General features: G+C 36.2%; 1 protein-coding gene across 1 annotated transcript; it reads left to right on the top strand.

The window, feature by feature from the left end:
• Window positions 1–1,567: 1,567 nt before the first annotated feature.
• LOC141597237 (villin-4-like) lies at window positions 1,568–16,744 on the top strand. The gene is made up of 24 exons (XM_074417613.1): window positions 1,568–1,806; window positions 3,836–3,959; window positions 4,427–4,526; window positions 5,576–5,644; window positions 6,111–6,347; window positions 6,448–6,625; window positions 6,793–6,925; window positions 7,285–7,447; window positions 7,534–7,681; window positions 8,064–8,164; window positions 8,307–8,462; window positions 8,711–8,779; window positions 8,892–8,960; window positions 9,055–9,192; window positions 10,171–10,299; window positions 11,094–11,241; window positions 11,372–11,382; window positions 12,238–12,378; window positions 13,115–13,240; window positions 13,320–13,385; window positions 14,269–14,596; window positions 14,788–14,972; window positions 16,059–16,175; window positions 16,386–16,744. Exons 2-23 carry the CDS (start codon window positions 3,904–3,906, stop codon window positions 16,170–16,172), a joined length of 2,865 nt encoding a protein of 954 aa, XP_074273714.1. The 5' UTR covers window positions 1,568–1,806; window positions 3,836–3,903; the 3' UTR covers window positions 16,173–16,175; window positions 16,386–16,744.
• The last annotated feature ends 2,840 nt before the right edge of the window (window positions 16,745–19,584 follow it).

Genomic DNA, 19,584 nt, shown 5'->3' with positions numbered 1-19,584 from the left:
GGATCCCGACTCACACCCCGAGACCCGAGTATCGTGCTAGTGGGCGATCCCTCACTAGTACGAAGATCCTTGTCGCTTGCATCTTACCTTGAGACGGGCAAGGGTGCGCGCCACGGTCCGGCAAAAGTAGCGGACCGTGACACTCAGCCATGTAGTATTGCGTTGGAATTTGGTTCACATTTAAAGGCACGTCTATAGTTTGATCGGAAGATATGACATTTAACTACCTGTAAATGTTTTTACGTAACTACCATTTGACCCAATAATGATTAAATTATGATTGTTATTCTAAAGAAGAAGATTTGTTCCATTATTGAGTTGATTGTGCAAAGTAAATATTATTGTTTTCCTTGACCAATTGAAAAACAAACAGGTATTAATGAACAAAATCTAAAAACTCTCAGTCCCAAGTATCACATATATAAACTTCATATTGGTTTTATTTTCCTAAAAAAACAACATTGTCGAGAGCAAGGGTTAGTTTCCATTGGATGGTGGATTTTTCTAGAAGTAGGGGTTTAGTTTTTCACTTGGTTGGATAAATTTGAGATATGTTTCGGAGACAAGGATCGATCTTTCAAGGGATGAGATTGTTTTAGATCATGTGTATAAATAGGGAAGAAAAATAGGGGTCTGCGTGAAAGATTTTGTTTCAAATGAGAATATGGGGGCCAAGACTATTGCTATAGAGAGAGAGAGAGAGAGAGAGAGAGAGAGAGAGAGAGAGAGAGGGGGGTCATGTTTTACCCTAGCCATGTAGTATTGTGTCGAAATTTGGTTCACATTCAAACGTCTTTTTATAGTTTGTGGGAGATATAACATTCTAACTACTTCTAAATGTTTTTACATAATTACAATTTGATTTAACAATGATTAAATTATGGTTGTTATTCGAAAGAAGGAGATTTGTTGCATCATTGAGTTCATTATGCAGAGTAGATATTATTGTTTTTCTTGACCAATTGAAAAACAAACAAGTATTAATGAACAAAATCCAAAAACTATCAGTCCAAGTATCATATATATAAACTTCATATTTGTTTTATTATCCTAAAAAAAAACACACTTTTATTCTTATGTCAATATTATGTTATCAGGAATTATTTGTTGGTCATACGACATACATAAAATCTTAGACATGAACGATGAACTATATGTCTATATTCCATTTTATTGTGAAATTTATCATACATTATTTTAGTATCCGTGCAACGCACGGGCAAGAAAACTAGTATCTTACTAATTGCTATCGCCTTTTAACAATTATTTTTTGTAGGAATTCATGTGACGAATTTTTGTCTTACTACAAAAACAAAATAAAAACCCACAACAATTTTCCACCTGTAAATGGATTTTGCTACAGAGACAGCCTAGTTTTCCGTTTTTGCATTGATTTTGTTTCCAAATATTCCGTCTTCATTTGACCTTTTACTTGGTTAATTACTGTTCAATTGAGTTCCTAAAGCATGGTTAATTTCTGATTAATTAACTTAATTACAATGACAATGCATTATTTGATCATAATTCATACACCACTATAAAATTACAACATTTTTATAATTTGGGTAATCATTAAATTTAGCAAAAATTAAAAAATGTTGATACCTTAGTTTGTGGGACATTAGTGATGCGCACGCTTTGGCATTTCATCATCATTCCCTTTAAACGAATTTATCTCTCTTCCCTTCTTTTCTTCTCTTTCCTTCCCTTCCTCATTTTGTCACAAAGTTCTTCATTTTCATAATTTTTTTTCATTTTTTTGGTGAAATTTAGCTCAATATTGTTGCACCCTTTTTTGGGTATAAGGTAATTTGATTGATTATGTAATAAAGTTATGAACTTTATGTTTTTCTTGTTTGATTTTGATAAATGGGTATTGTTTGATTCATTTGTAGAAGAATTTGTTTTATTATGTTGTTTTTTGGAGTTTTGAGAATTGGGTATTTTTGTTTTTGTATAGGTAATTTGGTGCAATGTGTTAATTGTGTCATGTTTGATTTGTTTGAGCTATTTTGATGTGAAAAATGGTTTTAGATTATATCATATGCATATGCAGTATGTGTTTGTCTGTTGTGGATTGTGTTTTAGCTAAATTGGATAAATGGTTGGTGGTTGGGTGTAGTTTTCAATGATGTTGGTTGTTATTTTGATGAGGTGGATGATATAAAAAATTTAATGCCTCTCTTGGGATTTGAATACAACATTACACCAGTGCCTCAATGGCTCCCGCAAATTGCTGGGGAAAGGAGTCGGATGTATGCAACCTCACCCAGCTAGCATTACAAATTGGTTGTTTCTGAATGACTCTTGGGGTTTGAATGATTGTGGAATATCCTAAACATTTTTGCTGATAGGTTACAACATGTTTGTTGAGCAAGATGTGAATGCATTGTGTTTTTGGATATTAATGAAATTCCTGTGGGAAACCCATTTTGGTGGCATTTCAGTTAAGGTGTTTATAAGTAGTTCAGAATTTAGTAGTTTGTACTCGCATTTGTCGCATTGACATGTGTTTAAGACTAAAGGAATTACATATAGTTTTCGAAACATTTTGAGTATGCTCTTTCTGCTTGATGAGATTGCCATACAAATGACGGTTAGGCAGTCTGAGGCCGATTTTAATATTTGTTATCATCAGAAGTTTTGGACCTGTTACATTGCTACTCATAGCTTCCCCCACCTAAGATTGCTGTTGCATTACAAAGGCTTTGTGTTATCCTTTATATCTACATACATAGGTACTTGACATGTCTGAAATGATTGTTTACGAGCGTTTATATACTTTCACTGAACAAACATGATGTAGTTTAGCCACTGAAAGTTAATAGCTAGGTGTCAGAAGAGTCTACGGCCTTTGTTATTGTTGTTTGGTGAACCGAAGGTGTTTCAGGTTCATACCAGAAATAATTTTCGCTCTCTTTAGGGTTGAGCCGCGAGGGAGAGAAAAAAGGGCTGCCCATATATCATAATCTTGGTTTTGTGGGTGTAATGCTGACATGATCCTGCTACTCCTTGGCTGTTATCGTATTAGTTGATTTAACATTTGAGATGCTATATCAAAATGACATCAAAAAAATTTCTGATGCGAGCTGTGTGAAGAAACTTGGGATTATATATTGTTTACATTTTGTGGTGATACACTGATACTACTTGTCAGACCTATTTACATCCTACATTACTATAGTTTATCAGTACTGCAAGTAGGATTTATCTCTTGTATCACTAAACCGTCTGCAGTTCTATTTTTGTAAAGTAGCAGTCATTTGACCATTTCAGTAATGCGTCATCTGAAATAGTCTTTGTTTTAACACTCACTGTGTACATTCAATACCCCCTACCCCATTGGTGGCAGGATCTCATGAGGCATTGGGGGAATGTAACTTTCCGAAATTGTTGTTCAAGTGGTACCCCAAATTGTTTATGTAACACTGCGAAAGAATAGTAATGAGAACTATACTTATCTGCACATTTACTTCGAGTTAAACTGTCCTTTGAAGCCCTTATTATGGGGATTTTTTTTGGTCACTCTAGTGCTCTCTTGCTTGAGCACCTTAAATCTTCATGTTCAACTCCAAAGTTTCAAGGCATTTGTCATTTCCATATAATTGTTGCCTAGAATGTTTTTTTTTTGCTATTTCTTTTGCTCTCTGTTTGCATTGCAATCTTTATGAATGGATATTTTTGTTTGCACTTCTGCTTCTCGTGTTGTCTCTTTGTGCTGAGCTCCATACCTTGTTTATTTTTGTTTCCCTTGAATTTTTAATGCCACTCTCTTTTAATGAGACTAATATGAGGCAGAGAAGACTTGTTTACTGATCCCTCACTCTTTTTTCAGGTTCTGCAGCTGCTTCCTTGATATTATAGGAATTTCTGCACCTCACGTATTTGTAAATTTATTCAATTATGTCGATTTCCCTGAAAGATCTTGATGCAGCATTCCAGGGATCTGGACAAAAGGCGTATCCTTTTACCTTACTGATATAACATACTAATATCTACTTGAGTTCTGAAGTCTAATGATTGCCTATCCAACCTGATTGATTATTTAATGTGAACCTTATAATTTATGATGAGAGACATATGTTGACATCTACTCCATATTTGTTTAGGATTCTTATTGCTGAATAAGTTGATTACCCGGCAAATTATTACTAGATACTCAATTAACATTTAAAAGGGATGGGTAAGTCTACTTAGGTTAAGTTTGAATTCGTAATCGACTTTACAAGATATATTAGATGAATTCCAGAAAAGGAGGGTACGGGGCACACCATAAAAACACCTGTAATATCAAGGTGATTATGATCTGTAATGTTCCTGTAGCCTGTTAAAATTGTGTGATTGCACCCAAGTTTAGCTGGAACTATGTATCAAATTTTTTCATCTGTGTAGACCACAGTTGTTTGTTTGCCTTGACAATACTTAGAGGGCTTGAAATATGGCGCATTGAAAACTTCCGCCCTGCACGTGTTCCAGATTCTTCTCATGGAAAATTTTACATGGGAGATTCTTATATTGTTTTAAAGGTAAGAATTTAATGTAAGAACTCTAGTTTACTGTTTACTGTCCTACGAATGAGCTTTTTTGCTGGCAGCCATTACACGAGGGTGGGAGGAGTTCTTCAAATGAATAGCACTTTCAGTTCTCACTTTACCTTTCTTTCTGAATATCAGCTATTTGTACCATCTGTAATAATAATAATAATTATGTAGACACAGTTTATGTCCATCATGTTGTTCGCAGAAGCATCTAGGGTTCCAGATGATCTCTGACAGAAAGTAATTCATGTTATTTTGTTCTAGTTTTGGAAGCTAGATGGGGTTCGAAGTTATAATTAGTGTTGGTGTTGTTCCATTCATATATTGACGATAAGAACTATTCCCACGACAAAACCTTAGTCCCAAAATTAGTCCTGGTCAGGTAAAAATGATAACATTATCTGAAACCGTCAATAAGAGGTAAAATAACTAAAAAAGAAAGGGTAGCATAATTTAAAAGGAAGAAAATATTCAGTATATAAATATGAAATTACAAACCGCACTTTTGAGACAGGGTTAGCTTAGAAATATTTGTTAGGCTTGTCAATATAAAAATATAAACCACACTCATAAAATAACCTTCTGAAGTTTGGAACTTAATTCGAAACTGTTAGTATATATGTTTTGGTAGAACCTGAAAAAAGAATCGGGCAGAAGCTTTTTTGTGAGCTTAATTATCCTGCGTGCTAAATCTTACATGTTAAGAGTACTTGTTTGTGAATGACAAACATCATAAGGTGGCTGTAAATCCTGTAATAGTAGGTGGATCTCTTTACTAGCTGTTTTTTATCTTTATGCTTTGATCCGTGTTATCGAGTCAAGGAGTTTGGCTAATGAGTATGTGAGTGTCGACTCATCATGCTCTATCTTTCTTTTCGTACAAAGTTTTCATTTGATTATTTTGTAAATGTCAACCCTACTCTGAGTACTTAGGGACTCTTCTGTGTGCTTTAAGGCATCTGGATGCATGTTATTCCTTTGGGCAGACTTTCATTTTACCGATCCTGATTTATTCGTTTTTTTGTTCTTTTTTCCAGACAACAGCATTAAAAAGTGGTGCCTTACGTCATGATATCCATTACTGGCTTGGTAAAGATACTTCTCAAGTAAGTCTCTATTTAAATTGTCTGGTGTTACAGTGTTATCGGCTACAGATGCTTATACTACATATTACTGCACCAATATTTTACGTAAAATTAAATCACTTTAATATAATGATAGCCATCGATATTACTCGTAGCCTCGGCTACAAGTAATAAGCAGGGGTATGCGTCTAGGTGTTAAACTCATGTACTGTGTAAAAGTGTTCCATTTGTTTGGCCAAGTGTTAAGTATTTGTAACCATGTCAGAATGCGCTGATAGGGGTACTTTGGGGGAAAGATGAAGAGTTTGAGCAATATAGATAAGCCGAAATAAGATTTTGCTGTCTGTTCTTCCCTATAGCTTTTTACGGAGCTTCCCTATAAAAGTGTTAAGTATTTGTAACCATGTCAGACGTTTGGATTTTTATAAAACTCGTGAAGGCTGTTGTTTATATCAAGAGTCTGAGGATTTTGTTTCTCATCAAGTAGGATGAAGCTGGTGCTGCGGCCATTAAAACTGTGGAATTGGATGCAGCTCTAGGAGGTCGTGCCGTTCAATATCGCGAAGTGCAGGGCCATGAAACAGAAAAGTTCCTTTCTTATTTTAAACCGTGTATTATACCCTTAGAAGGTGGAATTGCGTCTGGTTTCAAACATCATGAAGCTGAAGAATACAAACCTCGATTATATGTTTGCCAGGGTAAACATGTCGTTCATGTAAATGAGGTAAGTTCAACATCTTCTCTACGACGATGTATATTTCGTAGACACAAACAGTCGAAAACGTATACTTATTACTCTAAGAAAATAACACTCTGAATGGCAGGTTCCTTGTGCACGATCCACTCTTAGTCACGATGATATATTCATTCTAGATACCGAATCCAAAATATTTCAATTCAATGGCTCCAACTCTTCCATTCAAGAGAGAGCTAAAGCATTGGAGGTTGTTCAGTATATTAAAGACAATTATCATCATGGAAAATGTGATATTGCTTCAATCGGTAAGTACGAGTTCATGTTCTTATAGGACAAGAATATGTGATCGCGCTAGCTTTTTATGATAGAAAGAACATAATGCTTTTATTGTTTTAAACGAACTTGTCTGAAAGAAGAAAAATAAATCTGTGATTGCACTCACTTTCAAATTTGTTATGGGCCCTCTTTCCAGAGGATGGAAGATTGATGGCTGATGTTGAGGCCGGTGAATTCTGGGGATTCTTTGGCGGTTTCGCTCCGCTTCCAAGAAAATCAGCCACTGATAGGAATAAAAAAGCTGATCCTATTCCCCCTAAGCTTTACAAGTAATTTCTGTCACTCTGCTGCTATTCACATGAACTTCCTCTGTATTAGAAATGTTCTCCTCATTTGACTTTAAGCAATCTCCAAGACCACACTTTAATCCTTGCATTTATTTTTCACTTTTTTTGGCAGGAAAAATTATTTTTTCCAAAATATTTTTTTAATAATATATATAAATATTTTAGTATGATATTATAAAGGTTATATATTTCTATCATATTGAATTCAAAATTTTGATACTTTGACTTCACAAATCAAATAGGGTGAACAATGTAGAAAAGAAAAAGTATCTAATATTGCTGTTCTTTGTCCTTATGCCAATTGTAAACCTCCTGACAGTGTTCTCTGATTCTTTTTCAAGTGTTGAAAAGGGGCAGGCAGAACCAGTAGAAGCTGAGACACTAACTAGGGATCTGCTAACTACGGATAAATGTTACCTTCTGGATTGTGGTACAGAGGTTTTTGTATGGATCGGAAGGACCACCTCTCTAGATGAGAGGAACAAAGCAAGTGAAGCCGCTGAAGTAAAAACTGAACTTTTTGTTAGCTTTTCTTATGTTTTGATTTTTTTACCATGAAAGTTTATTTATTTTCCCTGTACTTCGTATAGGAATTGCTTCGGAGCCTTGATCGACCAAAATCTCATATAATCCGTATAATAGAGGGATTTGAGACAGCAATCTTCCGATCGAAATTTGATTCGTGGCCTGAAACTGCTCAGGTGGCTGTATCTGAAGATGGAAGAGGCAAGGTTGCTGGTAAGTGATGTTGAGGCAGTCGTAAATTTATGAGTTGCATTATACATTAGGTCATGCTCGTGTCCCTTAATTTTTGTAGTTCACTGCATGTTCCTTCCTGGGACATTAGGAGTTTAGAGTTTAGACCATTTCACTACATTTCCACTTGGGGCAAGAAAGAAATAAGTCATTACCCATAATACCCTCCCATTTGAGTGTGAGCTTCAGTGTTCTTTCACTGTCTCACATATTTTCCATCTCCTGAAACTTTCGCCCAAAAATTCATGTAAGTGGAGGGAGTATTTATTCGCAGAGAATTTTTTGCATAAGAAAATTTCTCCAGTTTTTCACTTTATTCTGTTATCATCTGATATCTGAATCATCGTTGTTTATATCCTTTCAGCTCTTCTCAAACGTCAGGGCGTCAATGTGAAGGGCCTAGTGAAATCTGCTCCTGCTGTAGATGAGCCTCAACCTTACATTGACTGCAGTGGAAATTTGCAGGTACAGTGATGATACCCCTTTCCCTTCCCCGTCCTTCCATCCTAACCCCTCCATCTATACAAGTGTAAATCTCACAAGTTACTGGTAGCAAATACTAGTATTCCCTAAAGTCTCTACTGGTGCTTCTTCAATGGTGATGCAGGTGTGGCGAGTAAATGGTGATGAGAAGACTCTCCTCTCAGCTTCTGAACAGTCGAAATTCTACAGTGGAGATTGCTACATCTTTCAATATTCATATCCCGGAGAAGATAAAGAGGAATATCTTATTGGAACATGGTTTGGCACAAAGAGCATTGAAGTAAGTATTTATTGTTTCTGTGTCTTACGCCTTTCATTTGTTATTCGAGCTCTTCTTTTAGTTGTTGTCGGAAAAAAGTGGAAAAGAGTAACTGTCTCGTTCAATTTTAAGTGGTTAAGAGGAATAAATCATTAGAACAAAAGCATATGGATGTTGTTGACTCTAAGTATTTTTTTATCCTCATGGCTCAATGCTTTGTTGTGCCACCTTTCTTATTTTTATCGCTGAGATGAGTCACATAATTACAGGACGAACAAACATCAGCTTTAGCTCTCGCCAGCAAGATGGTCGAATCGATGAAGTTCTTGCCTTCTCTGGTAACATTTTCATAGTTATATCACTTAAATTTACACCCCTTAACTAAAGATATATTTTTGGTTATTCAATTCTTGAGAGTTTCTCTTTTATTTGGTTGTTTGTTATCTGTAGGCTCGTTTTTATGAAGGAAGTGAACCAATTCAATTCTTCGCTATCTTTCAAAGCTTTGTTGTTTTTAAGGTTTGTGGATACTCACAACATTTACTCTGGTTTATACTTGATATTTTAGCCTCCTTAGTTTTGATTGAGCGTGAGTTTTTGGGACAATTACCAGGGTGGAGTAAGTGAAGGATACAAAAAGTACATTGCTGAGCAGGAGATTCCCGATGATACATATACAGAGGATGGTGTTGCTTTATTTCGGATTCAGGGTTCTGGACCTGAAAACATGCAAGCTATTCAAGTGGACGTGGTGTGTATCTTTGTTTCATTTAAAAACTCTGTGATTGTATCATAGACTCGTAGTAAAAAAATTGTTATTTTTATCAATAGAAGTGCATTGGCTATATCTCAGCCGAAAAAGAGCACCATTTTTAGAGGTTAGAAGTAGGGTGCTCCCGTCCAAAAGTGAGACTAAACTTCTAATGCATCTTCCTTCAGGAAGTAATAGAGAGGTGGTGGTACTCAAACCTTTGCTTTTATGTGGTAGCACAGTTGGTGTCTTTTGTAAGAGACGTCTCATGATTATATTATCATGAGACTGACCCATATGATGAGTTAGTTATTCCTTGATTTTTTTTTTTTTTGGCGGGTTCATTGGTATCTAGGCAGGATTATGAATTTAAGACGATCTCTCATGAGGCTATTTGTCATTGTGAAACCTCAAAATATTTTCGGTACTACAAGTGATGAGTTCTTGTTGGAAATTGAGTGGGAGCTTTTTAGATGCTTTCTTATTATGCAACTCCTAAGAAATACAATTTTGATGGTTTTAGAAAGGAAGCACAGTCATCTCATATGCACAATAAGTCGTCTAATGTTGGAAGCAAATTAAAACGGTCATTTTCCGTTTTACGAGTGAGAGATATTTTATCAATAACATCAACAATGTTTAGGTTATTTTGCAACAAATAGGTCTTTCATCTGGTGAGGAACAAAAGTAGGGTAACTGCACTGTTCCAAAGGAAGTAATCTTAGGGTTATTCCACTCTAGCTTTAGCACCCACATAGTTACAAATTTACAACATAACCGATTAAGACATCTTCGCGAGAATGTCCGCTCACTATCTCACAAATGACCATCTTGTTTCAAGTTGAATCTGACCGGAAAAAAGAAACTGGAACTCTTTTTAATTTTCACTAGCTAATTTTACATTCTTTCCGTATCTGTTTTATCTAAGGCCATCTTTTATGTTTGATAACAAAAACTAATTGCTGTGTACTTTATCAGGTTCCTTCATCTTTAAACTCCTCATACTGTTACATATTACACAGCGGCACAACTGTATTCACATGGTCTGGCAACCTGACCTCACCAGAGCATCAAGAGCTCGTTGAGAGACAGTTGGATATCATCAAGGTAATTATTATCTTTCTTCACAATAATTCCCTTCAAGGAATGGGTTACTATTATATAGTATATGGTAATTCCATGCTATTTGGTCCATTGTGTTCCTTACCCCTATTTTTCCATTCTATATTCCCTAATAATATCATCTTCAGTAATTTGAAGTTCTTATCTACGGTGACTTGGTTCTATGATACGTTACTTTGTGCCTTCACATTGGCTGCATGCAACGTTTCCGATAGTTAGACATTCCTACCTGACCCTGCACACCATTTTGGCAAAAATATGGAATCTTTTCAGAAAATAGTTAAATACCCGTGTTCAACAATCTCAACCCTGTGTCGCCCCGAAACTTGCTGCCGAGTACAAAAACATTTGACTCTAAAGTAGAGAAACAAACTCTCTTTTATGAGTCTCCTAAACAATTACTACAAGTTAGAAGCATGTTGTTTACAAGTGGGAGTTTAAACCCCGCTCTAAAGGTATTTATGCTGGTTATAGGTTGTTGTCCTGAGCCTTTCTCTTTAAATCGGCTGGGTATGGAGGATGTAATTAGTGCTGAGGTTTGTTTATTCGAGCTCATTAGTTGGCATATAATTTATCACAAATTATTGTATGAGACAGTCTCACACTAAACAGTTTCAGCCTCACACTAAATAGACCGAGACCTTCCATTTCTAGTTATATGCTTTTGTTTTTCGACTTTACCTTTATACGATGGTATTCTTGGTAAGACCCCACCTGTTAATTGGTATTTTAAACACTATTTTAGTGTGAAACCGTCTTTTGCATGTTACTGTCTGCAGCCAAACTTGCAGTCCAAAACTTATAAAGAGGGAGCAGAACCTGAACCATTCTGGCAACTATTAGGAGAAAAAACTGAGTACTCAAGCGAGAAAATTGCAAGGGAGCGGGAAAGTGATGCACACTTATTCTCATGCAGCTTCGTTAGAGGTATATACTCTTTTGTATTAATTTAATTGATATGCTGAGTATAATTAAGCTGTTCACAACTTTCAGTGGCTGATACCTTCCTTTTTTCTTTTTTGCTTATCATGGATGGTGAATCGTTGATAATGAGCAGAAGATTTGAAGGTTTGTAACATTTTATTTGAGCATTCTTCACGAGACACATTTCGGTTACATATAGTGCAAGAATGAGTAGGGGCTAGAAGGGGTATTCGGCCGCTGCCTCCTTAACTACAAATAATAGAAAGTTTTAGATAATATTTTCCTTTTTCTAAAAAAAATGAATTGGCTGCTAGTTTGCCCTCCCATGAAATTCACGATCTTTATTTTCGCCTCCCCAAACTTCAAATCCGAGATCTGCCACTGGTTACATCATGTAATCAATACTGAAATTATTGGCTAGTGGTTATATGTTTGTGAAAAAAGAGGTCATAGCTCAGAGAGAAAAGATGGGATACAAGCCTACAAACATGCAAAGCCACCCCGATTTCAGATCTTAAGAAGTGAAGATATCACATTTTTGGTGAATTGGTGAAAGTTTTGATGTTACAGCTGCATTGGCCACAACTCATTAACATTACATTTGAGACAACCCAATACCGATATTTCACAGTTGATTGATACCACATTTTAATACCATGTCTACAGTGTAGAATACCATTTTTACAACAAAAACTCGCATTGTAAAACTCTCTTTTGAATCTCCTAACGAAGCTGCATGCTACAACATATTTGTATTGCATTAGTTGTACAATAATACCAATGCCGTTTATGCCACATCAGGTATTTTTTGAACATGAATCAAAATTTGAAACTGATTATAGTGTGAGAGGTGGACATTTGAACTGGTCCGACTAAAATATTCTCAGTAATTCGGCTGTTGACGTTTTATGCATCATATGCTCATGTGATGAGTTTCATCTCGGCATTTCCAGTCTTGTTGATGGGTGGAATGTCAACTCTCTGATTATTTTGTTACAGGTGGTGGAAATTCATAACTTCACACAAGATGATTTGATGACTGAAGATATATATATTTTGGATTGTCACTCCGATATTTTTGTATGGGTTGGACAACAAGTGGACTCAAAGAGCAAATTGCAAGCTTTGACCATTGGAGAGGTAAGAATATTAGGATATTTTGCGGAGTCATTTGTTGCTTGTCTACTGCAAACTGTCATAGAATTGGTACAATGGTCTTAAATTTTTTTTTTCAAAGACGCTCTCTTATGCTGGTACTGGAGCATGAAATTTTGAATGCAATGTATTTTCCTTATTGTTACGCTCCAAACCAGCAGTCAAATTGATAAAATTTACGGAGTATATGGTAAATCTTCCTTAAACTTCAAATTTCAGATTGCTGGATTCCGTATTTTGGGGTCAGCTCTAAACAATTCTGAGTAACTGAACATTTCATATTGAACTTTTAGATTGTAATGACAGAGATACGCTCACATGAGTCACATCTCATATTGTTAATTTTACTGACAGCTAACATCTCTTAATTTTTGTAGATGTGTATACTAATAATTTAACGCAGCTAAAGTCTAATTATTCGCAGCATAATCATTTAGCTAGTTGAACCCTTGAACTGCCTTGAACCTGCTCGCATTGCTTGGCGCAACCTTTGTTACTCCAGTTTTTATAATTTACGCGTGTCGGATGTTGCACACTTTGACACGAATCTGACACGAGGACTTTTCATTAAGTTCATAAAAGACGAGGACTTTTCTCAATATAGTGAGGCCCACACAAGTACATTAACCAGAATACTCCATATTTTTGAGTCTGAGTAAACTAGATATGTGAAAGTTTATCACGATAAACAATTCTAACCTGTGGTCATGATTTGCAACAGAAATTTGTGGAACGTGATTTTCTTCTAGAGAAACTCTCTCCAAAAGTGCCCATTTATGTCATCATGGAAGGGAATGAACCTTCTTTTTTCACTCGCTTTTTCACATGGGATTCGGCAAAATCTGGCGTGAGTATTTTGCTTTATTCTACAAGGTGGGTGCTTCAACCTTATTCTGCAATCACGCAACCGATTTCTTTTTTGGCAGATCCATGGAAACTCATTCCAAAGGAAATTGTCAATTCTGAAGAATGGAGGGGCCCCAGCTATAGATGTAAGTATTTTTTTTGTTGCATTGCTATTGGGAGAAAGCGATGCTAGGTTGCCATTCTGATTGCGCACCATTCTGGTTGCCTACTGTACCTAAATTACAACATTGAGTAATTGTTTTTTCCAAACTTAAAATAGATCCAGACTATCTATTTTTGCTTTAACTGGCTACTGATAATATGGCTAGCTACAGTATATTGTGGCTTGTCATAAGAGTCTCATAAGTCTTGAGATCCAGAGTTTGAAGGTGATTATTAGCTTCTTTAGACTAAAGGGTTCATCAAGCTGGGTTTCAGCTGCAAATATAGCCTCGTGCATTTGGCGTAGACCGGTCCATCCCAGCCCATAATTGGGCTCATTTTTCGGACATTAGCCCAGCCCCATGAGCACCTCTACCCTCATATACCCAATATCCTCTGGCCTCTATGGATAACAGTACATCCTTCAACAAGAGCATTACCTATTGCCTCAATGACTCCTATCTGTGGCAGCATAAGAGGGGTTGGATGTGTGCGGCCTTACCTCCTTGGAGAGACTGTTTATGGCTAACCGATTATGAAAATTACGTCATAACAATAAATTCTTAAATCTCGAAAACATCCCACTATGAATATTTTGATCTATTGTAAATATATTCCAAGAGTTCACTTCTTTCTTGCATTATAAGAGTTCTTTGAGGTGTTTGATTCACTTCTATATTTCCTTGTAGAAATTTCAGTTGACTTACTGACTAATATGCCATTTTATGTTGAAATCATTTTTTTTTTTTCATCACGTTTTATGTCTTGCGTCAATGATTCGATATGTTTATCTAATCCACTGGATAATATTAATATAATTATAACCCGAGGTTCTATCTGCTGATACAATGGTTCATGCATATCCAGAAACCAAAGAGGAGAAACCCTGTATTTGGCGGAAGGTCTGGCGTACCTGACAAATCGAATCGTTCAAGGAGTATGTCTAGCAGCCCTGATCGTGCCCGAGTGAGAGGCAGATCTCCTGCATTTACTGCACTGGCTGCCACTTTTGAGAATTCAAACACGAGAAATCTATCGACACCCCCACCAATGATTAGGAAGCTTTATCCGAAATCAGGAACCCCAGAATCTTCTTTAGCACCTCCTAAATCTACTGCGATTGCAGCTCTTACCGCTTCTTTTGATAAAACTCCTACTTCTAAACAGCCTGTTATTATGCCTCGCTCTCGCAAAGGTGGGCCTACTTAAAAGTTTTGCTGTGTACTCTATACCTTCTTATAACTCCCTTCGTTTGACGCAATTAGCCCCACTTCTCAAATTCTTCCTCACAAATAGTAGCAGATGGGGCTATTTGAGTAAAATAGAGGGAGTTTCATGTTTGGATCTCTTCACTGTGTATTGAAGACGGTCTACATTCTCTTACAGAAACACCAACACCAGATTCAAATTCCGCCGCGGAGATGCCCAAAGAGACTTCCATGGACAGCATACAAGAAGATATTAAGGAAGATGATGCTGAGGAAGATGAAGGACTCACAGTATACCCATATGACCGTTTGACGACAACATCAGAAGACCCAGCTCCTGAAATTGATCTTACTAGACGAGAGGTTCTCTTCTCTCTCTTTCTGGTGTCTTTTTGAGTAATTTCGATGAGACACTCTTAGTCATATTTATTTCTAGCAATTCTAATAAGACTACACCCAACAACCACCACCTTACCCAACGCCTTAAGGACTCCCGTAAACTGCCGGGATTAGGAGTTAGATGTACGCAGCTTTAATCCTGTGTTCATATCTCAGAGAGGTTGAAAGGTTGTTTCTGATAGATGAACCAACTCAACCAAAACCTTAAGGTGATGGTTGAGGCCCAACTATTATAAATATTCCTATTACGCTCCCTCACTCAAATGCCCGTTGGGCTTGAAGAGTGGTTAGTTGTGCACCGGCTCCCCGTACCGGGTGCTGGGTTTCCACTTCGAGTTTTTGAGGAGTTTTGAGGTTGCCAGGATTTGAACCCTCGGTCACACTGGCTCTGATACCATGATAGATGAACCAACTCAACCAAAACCTTAAAGTGATGGTTGAGGCCCAACTATTATAAATATTCCTATTAGTTTCCACATGACCTAGAATGAAAGCATTGAGAAATACATCGATTAATTGTTGTTTCACGTTAAAAAGAAAGCCTACCATAATCTGAAACTAAAGTTTAGTGAGTTGTTGGTTACGGCTAAACTAGAGCAAACATAATAACTGGAAATTACCTTAAATATGAATTGCCCGAATGAGTCATGGTTGATCCAAACTTTGTCAGACCTAATATTGGCGTAACTTATTTCTACTTTGAAGTTACACTTGAGTTAATGTCATACACACGACCAAAATGACTGTTATACAGGAATTACACATCCTGCCATACTGGAAATGACCCGTACACCAATGATATTATACCTGAAACTGATTTGATTCTGAAATGTTAGGACCTAATCCTACCGATCTGAGAGCGTAAAATACCCATAATAACCCGACTCATAATAGACATGAATGCCAAGTTTGTCCAGTCTACATGACCCCTCACCCCTTTCTCTCAATGTAAGGAAAAAGAAAAAAGATGGTTTTGTTTGAGACAACTGTGCTTGCTGATAACATGGAATATGAATGAGTTTAACTTGAGATACACATTGTTCGGTGCAGGCTTATCTTTCAGCAGCCGAGTTCAAGGATAAATTTGGAATGGCAAAAGACGCTTTTTATAAGCTACCCAAATGGAAGCAGAACAAGCTGAAAACAGGCCTGCAATTGTTTTAACCAGTAAGTCATTTCTCCGAAACTCAACCAGTAATCTCTGCTGTAATCAGTGGCAGAAAATTGGTTCACCAATCTACATATTATACAAAAAGTCTTTTAGGACTTCAGGATCCCGGGCCCCATAACATAGATCCACTAATAGCTGAACCCGACTTCTGACCGTATTTGTTCTTTTGACTAAATTCTAACGGCTGGTTTACCGTCTTTCTGCAGTTATACTTGTTTGTGTTGGCTTGAAGGGAAAGAATCATTGTTTTTGGCTGCTTCTACTCCCAATAAGAATTATTCTTTATCGACGACTCTAATATAGGAAACTCTGTCGGATTTTTCCCTATTTCCGTTTAGTATTAGGTGGTCTATTTCATAGTTTTGGAGGTCACAACATTGTTGTGAGCTTGCATTTTTGTCCAGAATTTTTCGAATTTCCATTATATAATTTTTTTGTACAAGAGGAATTAGATTCTTTTCGAGATCAATTCCTTTAGGTTATACTCCACTGTACAAGTAAAGGTTGAAGAATGTGTATAGAAGAGATTAAAGAGTAGTCATGACTCTGCATTCACAAGGCTACATTTTTTTTCGTTCACCATAATAAGGCGCTTTTTTTGTGCTTAATTAGCGCGCTTCTATTGCATTGAGATAATATTGCAATTGCCAATTGTTTGTTGTGAAAATACAAATGTTTTTAGGAAAAAGAATATATTATAATTGTTTTTGAAGTATTTCTTTGAGCTATTGCTGTAATAGTTTATTTTTTGAATAATTTTTTTTTTCCTTATGATTTTGTATTTACCATACATTTCTTGTCGAATACATACATTCTTTAAAGAAAAATCATTTACCAGTAGCTAGCTTTGTTATTTGTGTCTTCAAGACATGGCTTTCAAGTAAAACCATTGCTCTTGTGATCGCATACTTATAAGTTGATGAAGTGTTGATGAAGTTGGGTACCTTTTCGGCAAGCTATCGCGAGGAGTTTTGAAGACACCAAGCTTATGATCGAAGCAAGATCCTAAAGAAATAGAGAGCTTTGAGAAAACTTATAAATTAGAAGAAGATAAAGATGTAGAAATGTAGAATCAATAAGGTCTTTATAAGTACACAAATTCTCATTATAGACGGACATTATCCGTCTATACGTATAGACGGATACCATTTTCCCTCACAAAATACCCATTTACCATAAAGTGGGAAGCACATGGGGGATGCCCCACCTTGTCCCCCTACCCATTTTATTAGAGATCTTTACTCGTCTGTTCGCCCCACCCGTCTATACCAAGACCTATTGTTATAAGTAGCACTTCCTTTTCGAGTTTCTTTCATTAAATTCTTAATCCCCACTTATTACGTATGAGAGGGTGGCACCCGGGAGTCATCCGGTGGCGTTAACTCATTTTCTCTTTTAAATTACCAAATGTCGGTGGTTACATATGCAACCGATTAAATAACTCTATTTTCGTGGTTTAGACTTTAGATATAGGCAAAGATCGCATCTTTATATCTTACAATCTTAATATTGTATACGCATAGTCGCAAATCGTAATAAATGCAAATCCTATTACATGCTGGCTATATCCAACAATCTTACACAAGACTAACGTAAAATCGTGAATTGACAAATGAGTCATAGACCAATAAAAGTCCTTCATAGTAAACATGACATCTTATTACATGCACGCTGTATCCAACGCTCTTCCACAAGACTAACATAAAATCGTGAATTCACAAATGAGTCATGGACCAATAAAACTCTAATTTATTTCAATAAGTCTTGCTTCTAACGGTTTGAAATAAGATGGATCAAATGTCACCATTTTTTTAATACTAGAATGTAATCATTTAATGATAAAATGTTATAACTAAATTTGTCACTTTTTCCTCTGGAAATAATGATAACATTTTATCAGAAAATAGTAACATTTTATCATAAAATGGTTACATTTAATCCATAAGAATTTGAGAATTTATTTATTTATTTATTATATTTTGTGAATTTTGTATATAACCCCCATTTATGTACCATTTTTTACAAATAACCCCCTTTTAAGTCCATTTTTACAAATAACCCCCATAAATATCACTTAATCCTAAAAATTACCCCCAAATATCGATTACGTTAACGATTTTTATAAAACTCGTTCTATATACGATATTATGACTTAAACTTTTGTAATATACCTAAACTACCCTTACCTTACTCATAAGTCATAACAAAACCCACCCAACAAACACACCCATTCATACTTGATCCACAAATCTCCCAATCAAAATATAAACCCCCAAATCAATCGATTTAACCCAAATTTCGCCACTCCTCTAGTCTATAAAAATGATTCCCAAGTTGATTCAGATGCTTTGGAAGCACACGATGAGCAAGATTCTATGTCAAATGAAATCCAAACTCGTGCTTCAGGACCTATTTTCGTTGATCAGGATCAATTTTCAAGTGCACAACATATGTTCGATGAAATGCCAAATTCAGTTTTCACCTCAAATCAATGTCAGACTCTATTATTTGATGATGGGAATGTCCAATGCGTGAAAATGGTCAGCAAGATAATTTAGATGCCATAGGACAATCACTATAATTTAAGTCACTTGAAGACGTGAGTGCATCAAATATGGACATGCCATCAGAGATCATTGCTACTGAAATAACTCAAAATCTGACTGGCGTATTGTTGACTGGCTTTTTGTTGATAAGAGTACTCCATTGTCCATTGCTGCAGAAATACAAGTTGATGATAAAGGTTTTGAAGAAATTGCTCATTCAGCTCACAAAGTCCATGCCGAACACGAAGTTGTTCTAAAATACAAGCAATGGATGTTTTCTAAACTCAGTGCATTCGATGGCCCATACTTGTTAAAGCTGCGATTCTTCAAGTATGCGATTCTATAGATAGGGATGCTCAAATATGCGGAGGCCGCGGATTGTGAGCTACAACTCTACAAGCAAACCGTGTCTTCAACAATGCTTGCTCCTTGTTTTAGTGGGAAAGGAGCGTCGAAATTAAGGTTTAATGGATTGATTTGGGAATTGATTTGGGGGTTTATGGTTATTCCCATAGACTGTAAACATGAGAGTCAATTTAGGGTTTATTTTCGAATTTAGGGATTTGTCCATTAAGTGAGATGAGAGAATGGATGGATGGGTGTGTTTGTTGGTCGGTAGTCTTATGGGTAAGATAAGGGTACTTTAGGTATATTGCAAAAGTTTACGTCGTAGTTTCGTATATAGAACGAGTTTTATAAAAATCGTTAACGTAATCGACATTTGGGGGTAATTTTTAGGATTAAGTGATATTTATGGGGGTTATTTGTAAAAATGGATTTAAAAGGGGGTTATTTGTAAAAAATGGTACATAAATGGGGGTTATATACAAAATTCACTTATATTTTCAGTATAACTGAC

The sequence above is a fragment of the Silene latifolia genome, chromosome 8 (assembly GCF_048544455.1).
Source record: "Silene latifolia isolate original U9 population chromosome 8, ASM4854445v1, whole genome shotgun sequence".
In the NCBI taxonomy this organism is placed as follows: domain Eukaryota; kingdom Viridiplantae; phylum Streptophyta; class Magnoliopsida; order Caryophyllales; family Caryophyllaceae; genus Silene; species Silene latifolia.
Note: the sequence above shows the minus strand (reverse complement) of the source record. Positions and strands in the feature narration are given on the sequence as shown.

Coding starts and splice junctions, on each gene's coding strand:
- LOC141597237 (XM_074417613.1), top strand. CDS start 3,904: ATGTCGATTTCCCTGAAAGATCTTGATGCAGCATTCCAGGGATCTGGA. Junction 3,960..4,426: donor CAGGGATCTGGACAAAAGGC/GTATCCTTTTAC, acceptor GACAATACTTAG/AGGGCTTGAAATATGGCGCA. Junction 9,193..10,170: donor AAGCTATTCAAGTGGACGTG/GTGTGTATCTTT, acceptor GTACTTTATCAG/GTTCCTTCATCTTTAAACTC.